The sequence below is a fragment of the Formica exsecta genome, unplaced genomic scaffold, assembly GCF_003651465.1.
Source record: "Formica exsecta isolate Colony F162 unplaced genomic scaffold, ASM365146v1 scaffold444, whole genome shotgun sequence".
Classification (NCBI taxonomy): Eukaryota; Metazoa; Arthropoda; class Insecta; order Hymenoptera; family Formicidae; genus Formica; species Formica exsecta.
The window spans coordinates 1,160,674-1,175,599 of record NW_021851677.1 but is presented as its reverse complement, the minus strand read 5'-3'; the positions used below and the strand labels follow the sequence as shown (position 1 = coordinate 1,175,599).

General features: G+C 29.9%; 3 protein-coding genes across 5 annotated transcripts; 2 read left to right on the top strand and 1 right to left on the bottom strand.

Annotated features, from left to right (window-relative positions):
• Positions 1 to 233: 233 nt before the first annotated feature.
• Positions 234 to 2,219, bottom strand: LOC115240726 (putative nuclease HARBI1). Of its 2 annotated transcripts, none has more exons than XM_029816055.1 (5): positions 2,028 to 2,219; positions 1,637 to 1,941; positions 1,378 to 1,518; positions 1,026 to 1,293; positions 234 to 886 (listed from the first exon to the last, which is right to left on the bottom strand). In XM_029816055.1, the coding sequence occupies exons 2-5, from the start codon at positions 1,867 to 1,869 to the stop codon at positions 347 to 349; spliced, it is 1,182 nt and encodes a 393-aa protein (XP_029671915.1). In that variant the 5' UTR covers positions 1,870 to 1,941; positions 2,028 to 2,219; the 3' UTR covers positions 234 to 346. The 2 variants fall into 2 exon arrangements, with proteins under 2 accessions (XP_029671915.1, XP_029671916.1); XM_029816056.1 differs by having other exon boundaries at positions 1,637 to 1,886.
• Positions 2,220 to 4,650: 2,431 nt separating this feature from the next.
• On the top strand, positions 4,651 to 9,837 carry LOC115240722 (F-box only protein 21-like). Of its 2 annotated transcripts, none has more exons than XM_029816048.1 (9): positions 4,651 to 5,235; positions 5,963 to 6,229; positions 6,307 to 6,754; positions 6,838 to 6,968; positions 7,049 to 7,220; positions 7,466 to 7,654; positions 7,924 to 8,010; positions 8,390 to 8,663; positions 8,796 to 9,837. In XM_029816048.1, exons 1-9 carry the CDS (start codon positions 5,075 to 5,077, stop codon positions 8,927 to 8,929), a joined length of 1,863 nt encoding a protein of 620 aa, XP_029671908.1. In that variant the 5' UTR covers positions 4,651 to 5,074; the 3' UTR covers positions 8,930 to 9,837. The 2 variants fall into 2 exon arrangements, with proteins under 2 accessions (XP_029671908.1, XP_029671910.1); XM_029816050.1 differs by having other exon boundaries at positions 4,655 to 5,235; positions 7,067 to 7,220.
• A 1,108-nt stretch (positions 9,838 to 10,945) lies between these two features.
• Positions 10,946 to 14,432, top strand: LOC115240721 (probable cytochrome P450 6a14). Its single transcript, XM_029816047.1, has 7 exons — positions 10,946 to 11,089; positions 11,758 to 11,939; positions 12,311 to 12,680; positions 12,761 to 13,098; positions 13,357 to 13,587; positions 13,761 to 14,012; positions 14,258 to 14,432. Exons 2-7 carry the CDS (start codon positions 11,771 to 11,773, stop codon positions 14,419 to 14,421), a joined length of 1,524 nt encoding a protein of 507 aa, XP_029671907.1. The 5' UTR covers positions 10,946 to 11,089; positions 11,758 to 11,770; the 3' UTR covers positions 14,422 to 14,432.
• The last annotated feature ends 494 nt before the right edge of the window (positions 14,433 to 14,926 follow it).

Here is a 14,926-nt window from a genome sequence, read left to right as displayed (position 1 = left end):
AGATGACGCGGTAGCCAATCAACTTACAACTTTTCCATTAGAGCGAAAAATTCCATGAAAGTGATAAAGATGCAAAAACGTTTGAAAGAATCGAAAACACATTCGGGAGTGTCGAAAACATTGCGATCGTAAATTTTCGCTTACAGTTTATTACAAAAAATTAATAATTTGATTATTATAGTAAAAAATATAATAAACATCTTATTCATATATTTTATAAATAATTACATTTATATATATAATTATGTATAATTTCTAATTGTTAATATGAACATGCTACATATATTTATATAGTGTATATATACATACACACGCACGCAAAAACATTATTTTGACTATTTATCATTCATACATTTTTCATATGTAATTTGGCACATATATTATTTCGTTTGGCTTCTGCAATATTTTTATCATTGTATTCAATTTTTTCTTCTTGCAGTTCTGTTTCTTCTATATCTAGAACAGTCATTTGCCCGTGTAATTGGAATTCATCCTTTTTTAGCAAACAAATATTGTGTAGTACACAACACGCCAATATATGATCATATGTAAAATCCATACGACTTATTGCCAGAACGTGTAATAGACTTTTCCAGCGTCCTTTTAGAAGGGCAAACGCTCGTTTGATCATCATTTTACCAGAAGAGTGGCATAAGTTATAATTCCTTTGTTGTTTTGTAAGGTTTTCGTTATCAGGATATGGAACCATAAGATGCTGTTGCAGTCCATAAATAGCATTTCCAATTAAATGTGTGTTATTTGGAAATTTGTTTGAATCACTAATATATTCTTGAAGATCGGATAAGCGGGAAGTACAAGTATCATGATCCGAATGTACATTTCCCACATAAACATGTGTGAACAACTTTGTGTGATCGCAAACAGCCTATAAAGAATGTAATACAAATTATGCTTTGTTCATTATTCATAAATAATTATTCTTCACAATAAATATTAAATTAATAGTTACAATTTATATAATAAATAATACAAATAATCATGTTATGAAAGTATTAATATATTACTTGAAGCTGAATTGAATAATGGTTCTTCTGATTCACACAGGTCTCTGAATTGTTTTTGGATGAAGGAATATTGATGTGGGTACCACCTATGGCGCCAATGGTATCAGGAAAACCACTTGCACTAAAAAAGCCATATACAATATCCTGTATTTTATCTTCTGTCGGCCATACAATATATTTGTATGAAAGCTCATGTAATGCTCTGGCAACACGACGCACAGATCTTACAGCTGTGCCTTTGCCCACATTAAATCGTTGATTTATAGCACTAAAAAAATGAAATATTATTTCATATATAACTATGTTAAGATTTTGCATTATTTACGGTGATCTAGATAATTGCAATATTTGCCTATATGAATCTGTAGTTGCAAAACGCCACAGACTCAATAGAAGCTGCTTATCCGCAGGCACCATTTCATTTCCATCAGTACTGCGAGTTAGTTTTTCTCCAATTTCATCCAGAATAAATTCAAATGTCGATGGTAGCATCCTGTCATCAAACAAATACATTTAGAATGACATGAATAAAATAGGATCTCCTCATAAATTTTTAGTTCTTATTCTTATTTAGTTCATACCACAACAAATACAATAACAATAATACGTACTGAAAATGAGATTTGAATTGTGTACTGCTAAGTGATGGAATTATGTGTTCCACATAATCTTCAGCTTCAGGAATCCGTCGACAATCTCTTGTTATAGAAACAGTATCCGTAATTCCTAGTAAATCTTCTTCCATAATTAATTGTAGAGTGCTCGCATTTTCATCTTCATAAATGTAAGAAGCTGGTTCAAGGAAAGTCCTTACAACGCACATTAATGCAACATCCACTTCCATGTTCAAAAAAATATAATCTTGTCGTTGGTATGTAACATAAAAAGAAAGAGAATCTCTTTATTTTGAACAGTTCTGAAATCATCAAAATACCCAAGAATATATATATATACATACACATATATTTTATTATTGAAAACTTATTGCATCTATATATTTACCACTATTGATTCTGGGAAGAATTGTTATCACCCAATAGAAAATGGAAAAAATTATATCATATTCTGCTAATCTGACATTTATAATGGATCAAACAGCTGTCAAACTAATCGTCTGCGATGAAGAGAAGATTTACGATAAGAGGTAAGGGGACCACCAATCACAAGTATATAGCCGAATCGAACCAACTCGAAAGGAACCGAAGAAGATCGCATTCCGATGCATCCTATGCTGTGTTCCGATTCCCCACCCGGGTGCACCCGATATTATAGGCAGTGTTCCGATATTCACTGTCAGTACTAAAAATCTATAGTGTATGTGACGTAAACTATAGATGTCCAGTACTGACAGTGAATATCGGAACACGGCCAGTACATGTCACGTATACTATAATATCGGGTGCACCCGGGTGGGGAATCGGAACACAGCCCTGCTTGCGTTTAAGCGGTGTCTACAATAAGAATTTAAGCCTTAAGCCGTAAGAAATTATAACCAATCATATTCGATTATTCTTCTCACATTCAACTGTGATTGATCAATTCCTTACGGCTTAAGGCTTACTACACCTATTGTAGACACCGCTTTATCTTTGGCTGTGTTCCGATTCCTCACCCGGGTGCACCCGATATTATAGGGTGCGTTCCATAGACATAGTATATCTAGACCGAGTGTTGAGGAGTGGGGGCCGATGCCCACGTAGAAAAGGACATACTCTGTTTCGTGCCCCTTGCGTTCTCTCTCGCTCGCGCGTAGCATGACGAAAGAGAGCGCTATGCTTTATGCGAGCGAGAGAGAACGCAAGGGGCATGAAACAGAGTATGTCCTTTTCTATGTGCATCTTTACCCCCACTCCTTAAATAAAGGCAAACGCTCGGTCTAGATATACTATGGCCGGTATTCATAGTCCGTTCTTATATTCAAGATCGTCTTAAGTACGATCTTAAGATACTATGCGGCCATTTCATTGGTTGAATGGGATCTTAAGACGACCCAAGACCACACTTAAGACGATCTTGGATATAAGAAAGGACTATGAATACCGGCCATAGTCCGTTCTTATATTCAAGATCGTCTTAAGTACGATCTTAAGATACTATGGCCGGTATTCATAGTCCGTTCTTATATCCAAGATCGTCTTAAGTGTGGTCTTGGGTCGTCTTAAGATCTACATAATACTAATCAATATATAATATTTAATCAAATATGTATTTTAGACAATTAGATTTTTTGTTATTAAAAATCAATTCATTTCATTTAAATATGTGAGCGATTTACTAATTTCTTCGTTAGATGATGTATTTTCTCGCATTTTTACAAATGAATATAAAGTCTGCAAGGTTTGGCTAGTAATATAAGATTTAAAGCGTAGTAGTGTTCAATCAGTTTAATTTCTGATTATATCTGATATAAGCTCAACACAAGATTCAGAATATTAAACTGATTGAATTGAGCACGATAAATATTTGTAAACTGTTTGTTTGAAGCACAAAAAGTAGGAGTTTAATTCTCATATAAATTATATATGTCGAGTTGTATAAATGAAATTTGTAACTATTTCCAAAATTTATTATTTATTTTATTAAGTTAAAAATAAATTTTATTGTTTTCGAAAAAGAAAAGGTTCTTTTAAGAAAAAATTACTTTCGAAACGTTTACGTTACATATATATAACATTATACATATACATTTTAATGTATCCACTGAAATATCTTAAAATCTATAAGTTTAAGACAAAAATGTTTTAGACAAAAGTTGTATGATTCACAGGGGGACACATGATGAAAATATGGACATGATCTTGAGTGACCTTTTCAAGGTGAAGTCAATGTGATCGATATTTTCTTAAATGGAACCCACCATTTTTTATTGCATATTTTTGTAACATATCTCGAGAGCTTTTCAAAACATTATAATAAAGTATTTTTTCATTAAATATTTTTCGAGTTATTTTATATCTTAATCTGACATATTTTGATATAAAAAATAAAATATCTCGTAAAATATTTAGTTTTCGATAATCTTACCATAATATTTTTATGTACAGAATAATGAGACAAATCAATTAGTGTAAAAAAAATAATGACAATAAGTTGCCATTTCCTATCAGAAAATTTAAAAATGTATCCTTTTAAATGTTTTGCATAATACTTTAGCTAATGAAAGATTTGTTTCTATTTTGCAAAATTTTTGTTTTCTTCGGAATTTAAAGATATCTATCATATCGTACATTGAAAGAAAAATGCTTATTTAAGAGTTAAGGGCCAATTTCATCAAGTCCGGTTAGATGAACCGATGGTTAAAATTAGCAGGATGGCCAACAGAAAATAGAGGTGAAGGAAAACCAAGCATTCATATAATTTCAGTTGGAACCCTGCTAATTTTAACCGTCGGTTCATCTAAACGGACTTGGTGAAATTGGCCCGAAATTGGCCCTAAATTTCTCTTGCTCATTGCCCATGTCGGCAGCTGATCTTAGAACATATATAAATGGAAGGGGAATAGCGGGCTGAAAAGTGTCGGAAGGATGTGAGAAAGAAAATGTAGTTGCCTCTCTCTTAGGAGTAACTACACATATAAGTATCGTGTCTGTAGTACACATACTTTTGTGTACACACACATGGCCGTGCATGCACACTTTTGAGCAGAGTTACTCACAAGAGAGAGGCAACTATTATTTTCTTTCTTACTTCCTTCCGACATGTTTTTCTATCGGGAAACAAAGGCAGTCCCCTTCCATTTATATATGTTCTAAGCAGCTGATCAGGCTGATCTTCCATCTATGTATTCTATATGCTATGACATTGGCAAACACTAGTGAATAGATAAAGGAATAAATGGAAATGATGGATACATATATATGATAAATAGAGTTGTCCATTTCTCTCGGATGTTTCAGTAATTATTGTGCATTCGTATCGTAAGTGTTATAAATAATTAGTCACATTATCTGTGAGTCATATAACGGTCACATACGACAGATACACATCCGTCGCGAATTAACGCAGAGAGACTGCAAACCGTTTTTGCGTACATTGTCAAACATATCACAATGGCTACAATTACATGTTTATCCGACGAAGTGATCAGCATCATCCTGGGAAATGTCAATATTAGCATTACGGATGTCATGAGTTTTGCTTCCACATGTAAGCATTTCCACAACATGATCAATGATGACAACATACTTTGGCAAAACAAGCTTTACCAAAGGTACTATTAAAGGTTTTTCTCGTCCTTTCGCGTAATATTTTTTGTAACTTACACTAAAACCGTTGTATAGGTAAAAAAAATTTGTTTATATGCTTCAAATTATTTCAGTTTATTTGACATAGCGCATAATAAATTGTATTTTTCATCTTTCATCGAATATTAGATTTATCTATGTATAAGAGAACCTAATTTCTGTTGTGTTCAAGTAAAAAGAGACTATATTATAGATTAAATTATAAAAATGCAAATGGTGAATATATTGAATAAAATTTTGGTATTAAGTCTCTCATTAAATATGATGACAAACAAGTATATAAATGTTGATATTTTTTATTATCCAGATTGCTTGCACAAGCAAAGGCATTTAATCTTATCGATAAACTTAATCATATAATATAATGATGAGTGCATTTTTATCTCCTTGTTAAATTTTTCTCTCATTATGGCATAATCTTATAACTATAGCAATCATTACATCTCAACATAGCTGGTGTTTCATTTATTGATATTATATTTTGTTTGTTCAGTGACATTAAAAATTTTTGCGTATTAGAAAAGAAAATTTTGATTTTGTACAATTTTTCTAATTTGTTTAAAATATATAATTTTTTCTTATGAAATTTATTGTTGATACAATGTCTCTTTATTCACTCAATATAATATAATATAATATTATATATTTTCAGAGCATTATATAAAATATCAATTTCTTTTGTCTTAATTTTAGATGGCCTGATTTGAAAAAAGTTTATGATAAACGAAAAAGCGAAGAGTATGTAAATTTTGAAAAAGAAGTAAAAGCAAGTTTAAAATGCAGGAAAGAATTATGGTGTTACGTGATGCAAATGTCTGAAATGCATTATTATAAAGACGATCTATCTGATAGTGACATGAAGGATTTTAATTCATTATTCCACCCAGATAAGGGCGCGTATTATATGAATTATTATTTTCTCACAGATGAAATAATGAGTTTCCTTGCAAAATTTCCAAGGTAAAGTTTAATAAATTGTTTAAATATTTTAGACCAAAATTTGAATTTATTACACAATTAATATGCATATTTTTTAGCGACTGTAATTTGACACATAGATATTACATCAAAAAGCTTCTTCGATACCTGCGACAATGCCATCTAAAGGATATATGGAAAAAATTTATAAATTATTCCGATAAACAGCAACTTTTAGAACAGGCAGCTACTATCGTAGCTCAATGGTATCAACCCAGAAAACATGTTTCTTACTCGCGTGTAAAAGCATCATTGGCGGACATTGCACAGCAGGTATTGGAATGTCTTAAAAAGAAAAATCCCGAGCATCCAATTTTTTCGACGTCCGCTGAACAGTTTTCCTCTTGGGAACATAATAATGTTGATGATAATCAATGGGATAGCATAGAAGGAAAACAGATTATAGAAACACTACGAGAAGTTTTATTTGATAAAGTAGGTTTTTCTGGAAATTGGCTTTCTGTGACTCCCGACGTTTTTAATCCACAACATACCCTTATAGATCTTGTAAGTTATAAATTATGATAGCTCTATATTTGTTGTTTTCTAAATATTAGCTTTTATTGTTTATTGTGCTTTCTAATGCATAGGTTTTAGAAAGAAAAATTGGTAATACTGTATCACTGGCAATAATATTCCAAGGTGTGGCAAGAAGACTTGGTATACGTTGTGATCTAATATCTTTCCCGGGTCACTTTTTTTTAAATTGGAAGTCAAAATAGTAAATATAATTTTAGTTTTCTCAAAACATCTCTCACTCTCTTCTCGCTTTTATTTTATATATATTCTTATATTATGTAGTGTATTGTGTGCTTACAGTAATACAACGAATTCTAAAAATGAAGAATGCTTCTATATTGACGTCTTACATCATGGACGTATTCTAAGCAGGAACGACTGTCCCAGAATTCGTGGTGCTAAAAAGTGTCCTATAGAAAATTTCAATACATATAGCAAAGCTAGTCCCGTAGAGGTTGGCAATTACTTATATATATATATATATATATATATATAGACGTAAATTGCCGTTTGCTCTTAGATCCAAGTGAGTTATAAAATACCGTCATTAAAGAGAAGGATCCGTGCTAAATTCCGCCTTACATTTCAAGCCACTGTAGCATCGCCGCGAAGAGATCATTTCGTATGTTTCTTAAACAATTAGAAAGAGTAATAGTAATTGCAAATCTTAGTTTTATTTATATATATCTTTGTTTTAAGGTAATGTTGCGGATGATCAATAATTTGCAAATGGCAAATCGTGATAAAAAGACAGAAACGCGTTCATTATTAGAGCTCCAGCATCTAATAGAACCGGATAATATAGACACGATTGCGCAGTTGGGTCGCTACTATATACTGCATCACATGGATTTATCAGATCTCATGGTTAAATTGACTGAAATACAGGTACATGAATAAATTTACATATAGATGAAAAAGTTTAGATTTCATAAAATTTCTTATTCTTTCAGATTTTTTACAATTTGATAAAATTGACTAATATAATAACGAATGATGTATTTAAAGATTTTTTTTTCTCAAACATTTTTGTATATTGTAAGCATATTTCTACATAAATGTATGTGTGCACGCGCGCGCGCACGCACCAATGGAGTCATTGTAGCAAAAAAAGAAAAATATTTTTAAATAAATCTTGTATTTGTATATATTTGCAGAATAACTATAAGAATATTAGATGTGCAGAATTAAGACGTGCCGAAATGGTATTGGATAAGTTCAGGAAATATACAGAAAGACTTCTGGTAAGATATACTCTGTAATTATGATAATCATATTAATATTAATTTGTGCGCTAAAAAATTGTTCAAAGAATTTTTTTATTAGTATTTTACAAAGGGATATGTAATTTAGGGTTTAATGTTAGGCTATTTGATATTGTTATTTTTATATATGTATATTCTTAAATTCAGTAATGTTTGGCATGAATGTATATTGAACAGATATATTAGCGAAGCAATTTGATTAATGATTTGTATTAATTATAATCACACTAATTATCTATAATCTTTAAGCTAATATAGAAATCAATTCTATTTATTGTGGCATCTTGAAAGCATCTTATATCAAACATGCGAAAGAGATATTAAGTTTTGATATTAATCTGCATTGTTTTTTTCCTAGCCTTGCAATAAAACAATAAGACAGAAAAAAAAGCAAAGAACAAAGGAAATGTTGTTTAGGGTTGGAATGATTGTGAGATGTCATGATAAAGTCACATCTCGCTCCTTGTTAGGTGTAATCATTGGGTGGGACGAGGAATTTAACTCGCGCGTGGAAATGGAATGGAAGCAATGCAGACCTTTATATAATCGTCCTGTTCCTGGATCTAATACTCTATCGCAACCGTTTTACAAAGTTCTTTGTGAAGGAGATAAAGCATATTATGTTGTCGAAGGTATAACCAAATTATTAAAAGCATCTTATATATTTATATATTTTATTGATATATTAGTGTATCACATGTTTGTATATTTCTTTATGATTTCATCTATATAATGTGTAAAAAAGTATACTCTTTTGACTATAGATGCCATAGAGAAGAAATCTTATCCGAGTTGGATGAAACACAAAGAGACTGGCCGATATTTTTGTAAACATGAAAAGGGTTACTATGTACCAAACAAGATGTTAGCAGATCATTATCCATGTGATCTGCGATAATTAAGTCTTGATAACATATATACTAAAATTAATCACTTTTACTTTTAACTTTTTTATCAAGAAAATACCTAGACAAAGACCTTGTAAAATGTGCTGCCTTTTTTTACTGAATGAATAATTATATCAAGTATCAAAATAATTAATCAAATAATGGCAAAAAATGAATAAGTGTGATATTTTATAATTCACTGAACATGATTGATAATGTGAGAGAATTTTCAATTTCATTTAATTTTTGCGCATATTGCAATAAAATTTTATATATGATTTTTTGTACAGAGAGATTTAAGACAAGATGTTTATATTTAATATAGTATTTTGATTCAGTTATACATATAGCAGATATATTAATTACATTGTTAATAATATATATATATATTTATAATTTGTGTTGGAGAAACGACATGGTTTTTTTTTTTATTTTACACTAATATATTTGCAAAGAACACAAAGTTTGCACAAAATATGGCATATAATAATGCAATACAATATTTCTAAAATTAATAGTAGGACTGCACCCATAAACGAAATTCTGTACATTTTACAAGGCAATTTTCTATCTCCATTTTCTTTTTTTTTTTTTTTTTTTTCTTGCTTACATTCTTGCTTTCTTTGACTTTGGATGGAGACCTGTGGTGTGCCTACCTATTTTATACCACCAAAGTTAAGCAAGTATTGCGATGTTTTACAAATATATTCTTTCTTATAATATGATCATGTATAATGACACTCTATGTCCTTTTTTTAGTATAAAACAAAAAGTATATCCCTTTATATCTTATAACATAATTATATATTAGGAGATTGTATTGATTGTGTTAAAGAGGGAACAAAAGTTCTAATCTATAGTTGATAGTTGTAAAATCAAAAATGTATAACATTACAATAAAAGATAAATTTATTTGTATGTATGTATGTGTCTTGTTAGCCTGAAGAAAAAGAAAGAAAAATAAAATTATGTATATATATGTATATATATATATCTATTTAATATATTATATATTGTACGCATCAGAAATAGTTTTTATACAAAATTATATTTCGTTTAAGATAATTTCATTTTTTTTTCTCTATATATAAATCATAGACATATTAAATATAAATAGAGCTTTATCTTACTACGTGTCAAGATAAGTAGGCACATTTTCCTCCCTCGCACATGTATAATTGCCGAGAGAAACGTACGAATGCGCATGCACAAATATTTGAATCACAATTTTCGTAAAGTAAATCTAAAATTAAATTTAAAAAGAACAGGATTTATATTAAATATTTTTAATTAATTAATTTATATAATTTAAACAATATTATGATAAATTTGCTTTACATTTCTGTAAAATCTCTTAATAATATAATATAATATTCTGTGTATTCTTTTTACCAATTTACTTATAAATTTATTATTGCAAAACAAATTAGAAACATAATTGACTTGTGTGTATGTACTTTTCTTTGCTATTACTATTAATTAAGTTGTATATTTATAATACTAGGGATTTATAATAATAAAAATTAAAATATTGTGCAGCATTATTACATTACATTATGTAATTTTCATATTTAGTAACTTAGAAGGAACCTTCGGCAACGCAAAAATTCAAAAAAATCTGAAACTTTGCATAATTATAGAGTAGTAGTCCCTAATAACGAAACGATTTTTTGTTGGTGCTAAAAATCGGTTTCAGGGGTGAATACAACCCTTTAGAAAAAATCAGTTTTTACATTGTTTCAATAATATTTGCTTCGGAATGTAAAAACCGATTTTTTCTATGGGGTTGTTTTCACCTCTGAAACCGATTTTTAGCACCAACAAAAAATAGTTTCGTTATTAGGGTCTACTACTCTATAATTATGCAAAGTTTCAGATTTTTTTGAATTTTTGCGTTGCCGAAGGTTCCTTGTTAGTGTAAAGATCATTATAAAAATGAAGAACAAGAAAAAGTGAAAGTCATCAACAGATCATTTATCAAAGTACGTTTCAAGGTAGATCAGATGTTTTTATTGCATTTATCGTTTAGAGAATAGTGGTGAACGCATATATATATATCCAATACGTGCTCGCATGCACATGCAGTGATCGTGCCACGCAGAAATAAATCTTGCAAACAATCTATTGCGACGGAAAGATTAACTTGGACAGGCATTTCTTTTATAAAAAAGGTAATATTAACAATTGCATAAATATTTTATAAATTTAATATGTACAAGATATTTCAAATGAGTTTGCACGCACATTTTTATAATATAATAGATTATTTGTTAAGCCAATTTTTAAGAAAAATATAACGCAAAAATATTTTTTATCACAAGAGTTTTTATGTTTTAATGTTTAAATACTTTCATTGATCTAAGTTAATCAAGTGAGCTGTAAAATTAAAATTCTATTAAAGTAAAACCGATTTATAAACAAAAATTAAAGAACATTTCTATACATGTACTAATTGTACATTTCTCTTAATCCGCGCAAAAAGAAGAAAATTATAAAAATCAGAAATTATTTTTTCATATTTCTTTTTGTTTCAATAATATTCGCTTCGGAATGTAAAAACTGATTTTTTCTAAAAGGTTGTTTTCACCCCTGAAACCGATTTTTAGCACCAACAACTGCTTTGATTTCTCTAAATTCAAAATGTTTAATATATTAATTTCTTTCTATTCCAATTGGCTCTTCTTTCATGTGTTTTGTAAGAAACTTTTACAATATAAACTTAAATTTTAGTATTTCCACAATTTCCAAGTTCACATTTTTATGATTCTAATCAAATGTTATATCGAACTTTACGATTGTAATCAAATATAATAAAATTGCTTATTTTTATTTGTTTCAGACAAGAACTTACGATGCTACTGGAATTAATTGGGATTTTCATCGTCGCTTTAATAATCATTGTGTATACTTATTATAAGTATGTGTTGTTCGATTTCTGGCGCAAAAGAGATGTTTTTTATGTCGAGCCTGTTGTGCCAACTGGTAATATCGGAGCCTTAGTGACTAAAAAAGTATCAATAGGTGAGTATCTTTTCGCTAGAGTGCACGAAATTTAAACTCAAAATATAAAATACTACACAATTAAAACATAATGACAGGTTTTGTAATCTAAATAGTCGTCAACTTTAACTATTAATATCTCGCTTCATGAGGCAGAGCGACACTTTTATCTGCTATATTCTTTCGTTTTGTGCAAAAACGCGTCGAATGAGCATAATTTTATCGATATTTGAGGTGGGGCCACTAAACTGAATAATTACCCTTTTCTCTTATAGTATTAATAATGCATTGATTTGTTCATGTGTACATAATCCTTTCCTCTCTTTTTCCTCTCTTCTTCATCTATTTGAGATGAGAAATAGCAGAATTGAATAAAAGAATTTTCTTAACAGGCGAATTCTTCCACGATGTCTACGTAAAATATAAGGAGCATCGTGCTTTTGGAATATACACGTTTTTCAAGCCAAATCTGGTAATCGCTGATCCTGATCTTATTCGGGCGGTGCTGACAAAGGAATTCAAAAATTTCCATGATCACGGAATGTTCTGCAACGAGAAGATTGATCCATTGTCCGGTCATTTGTTTTTACTATCCGGGAAGAAGTGGCGAAATTTACGGGTCAAGTTAACACCCACCTTCACTTCAGGAAAAATAAAGCAAATGTTTGCGATTCTGACGACATGCGGCGAAGAGTTCGTAAAAAGCCTAGAAAGCATAGCTCAAACAGGAGATTCCATTGAGATAAAAGATTGGTTTGCAAGGTAAGATTTTTTAGAAAAGAATCCTTGTATATATATAATTTTTTAAATATTGTAATAATTTGTTGAAAATGTATTTGTAGGTATACAACGGATATAATTATGTCAACAGCTTTTGGAGTCAAATCCAATTGCATAAAGGAAGGCTATAATGAATTTCGACATTGGGGAAAAAAGATCCTTGAAACGCATCCATTTTGGACCGCTTTATTTATGTTCACACCCCAAGTTCTAGATTTCTTTTCCATTCCTTTCATTGACCGAGGTGTCACCGAGTTTCTTACGAAAACGTTTCGGGACAATATGGAATATAGGAAAACTCATAACATTGTCAAGCATGATTTTATGAATCTACTCATGCAACTTATGGAGAACGGCTACGTTGAACCCGACGATATGAAAGATGTCGTTGATAAATCCTGTAAATATACTATACATTTGTTTTAAATTAATATTTTTTTTTATTGCGCTCATTTTGTTCTTTAAAATCAATTTTATTTTTAAGATTAATACATATTTCTGATTTTAATTAAATATAGGCGATGGTATGTATATATATGATGATGTAATTGATCGTATAGTAATAATACAAAAATACTTTTAGTGTTTCATTTAGAATATTTCTAAAAGAGAAACATGATTAGAGAGAAAGCTTATAAAATATTTTATTTGTATACAGCAACCATGAATAAGCTCACTTTGTTAGAAGCGGTTGCGCAAGCTTTTGTCTTTTTCGTCGCTGGCTTCGAAACTTCTTCAACGACAGCAACGTTCTGTTTATACGAGTTAGCTCAACAACAAGACTTACAGGACAAACTTCGCAAGGAAATCGATGAAATATTAAAAAAGCATGACGAGCTGACCTATAACGCTGTAAACGAAATGACATATCTTCATAAAGTAGTAAACGGTAAGTTGATTGTTTGTATTATAAAGTCATTGGAACCAACTATTCTTATTAAAGTTTCCCTTATACAAACGAATTAAAAATTCTACTTATAACCGGATTTATACACACATATATACATGTTGATGGATTATATATTTGGGAATGTTATTTTTATACTTTTTTATATATTGTAGAAGCAATGAGGAAATATCCGCCTTTACCTGTTTTGAATCGCGAATGTACCGAGGAAATAGATCTTCCAACAACAAATATTCATGTACCGAAAGGTATGTTAATCACTATACCACTAGTCGGATTACATCGTGATCCGTCGATATACCCCGATCCCGATAGATTTGATCCTGAAAGATTTAACGAGGATGAAGTAGCAGCCAGACATCCTTATGCTTATTTACCATTTGGAGAAGGACCACGAGTCTGTATCGGTGAGGATAAGTAAAATTTCTTTTAAAAAAGAAATTTTATATTTAATTAGTAAATTATTAATTATGTGTTACTGTATATGAATTGATAAATATATTTTCTTTAAAAATTATATTTTTTATAAATTCTTTGTAAGTCTGTAGCAAAAATATGAATTATCTATCGTTATTTTATAAATATATCAGTATTATCCCCATTATCTTATCAATGTATCAGTCTTATCGTCATTATTACTATTAATTTTCAGGTTCGAGATTTGCTTACATGCAAACCAAAGTTGGACTCATAAGTCTTCTATCAAAATTCAAGTTTAAACTTGATCCCCGAACTACGGTTCCGGTAATTTTCGATCAAAATGCCCTTGTACTTACGGCCAAAGGCGGTATGTATCTTACTATCGAACCGCGATAAAAAAGTAATAAGCACTTTTGAATATTTCTGTTTATTTTTCCAAAAAATATCATGTACGTATCATAATTGCAATTTTGCTTTTTGTATTATATATGTATTTGACTCTTGTTATTTGTACTATCAAAGGAAGATATTTGGTGCACGTAGGTAACATTTAACTTTTTATGAGTAATTTTTATGAATTATGTAATATATATCTACAATATTAATTTTTCTTTATTATATACATATATATTATAGGAAAAAGTATCTGTATATATAATAAAAAAGAATTAAAAATATATATAAAAAGAGGTATATATAAAATTTATTTACATCTTATATTTACAGCAATAGCATATGTATATATATCATTAAAAATTGAATACAGAGAGTGGTATTTCTATGTAGTTCTTAGTACGTATTAAAGTATATCAATGTAAATTAGGCCTATGATGATCTTTACACTAAGTTACTTAAGTATAAAAATTACATAATGTAATTTTTATACTTAAGTAACTTAGTG

Coding starts and splice junctions, on each gene's coding strand:
- LOC115240726 (XM_029816055.1), bottom strand. CDS start 1,869: ATGGAAGTGGATGTTGCATTAATGTGCGTTGTAAGGACTTTCCTTGAA. Junction 1,294..1,377: donor GCAACTACAGATTCATATAG/GCAAATATTGCA, acceptor TCATTTTTTTAG/TGCTATAAATCAACGATTTA. Junction 887..1,025: donor ATTATTCAATTCAGCTTCAA/GTAATATATTAA, acceptor CATTCTTTATAG/GCTGTTTGCGATCACACAAA.
- LOC115240722 (XM_029816048.1), top strand. CDS start 5,075: ATGGCTACAATTACATGTTTATCCGACGAAGTGATCAGCATCATCCTG. Junction 5,236..5,962: donor CAAAACAAGCTTTACCAAAG/GTACTATTAAAG, acceptor TCTTAATTTTAG/ATGGCCTGATTTGAAAAAAG. Junction 8,664..8,795: donor AGCATATTATGTTGTCGAAG/GTATAACCAAAT, acceptor TTTTGACTATAG/ATGCCATAGAGAAGAAATCT.
- LOC115240721 (XM_029816047.1), top strand. CDS start 11,771: ATGCTACTGGAATTAATTGGGATTTTCATCGTCGCTTTAATAATCATT. Junction 11,940..12,310: donor GACTAAAAAAGTATCAATAG/GTGAGTATCTTT, acceptor TTTTCTTAACAG/GCGAATTCTTCCACGATGTC. Junction 14,013..14,257: donor AGGACCACGAGTCTGTATCG/GTGAGGATAAGT, acceptor ATTAATTTTCAG/GTTCGAGATTTGCTTACATG.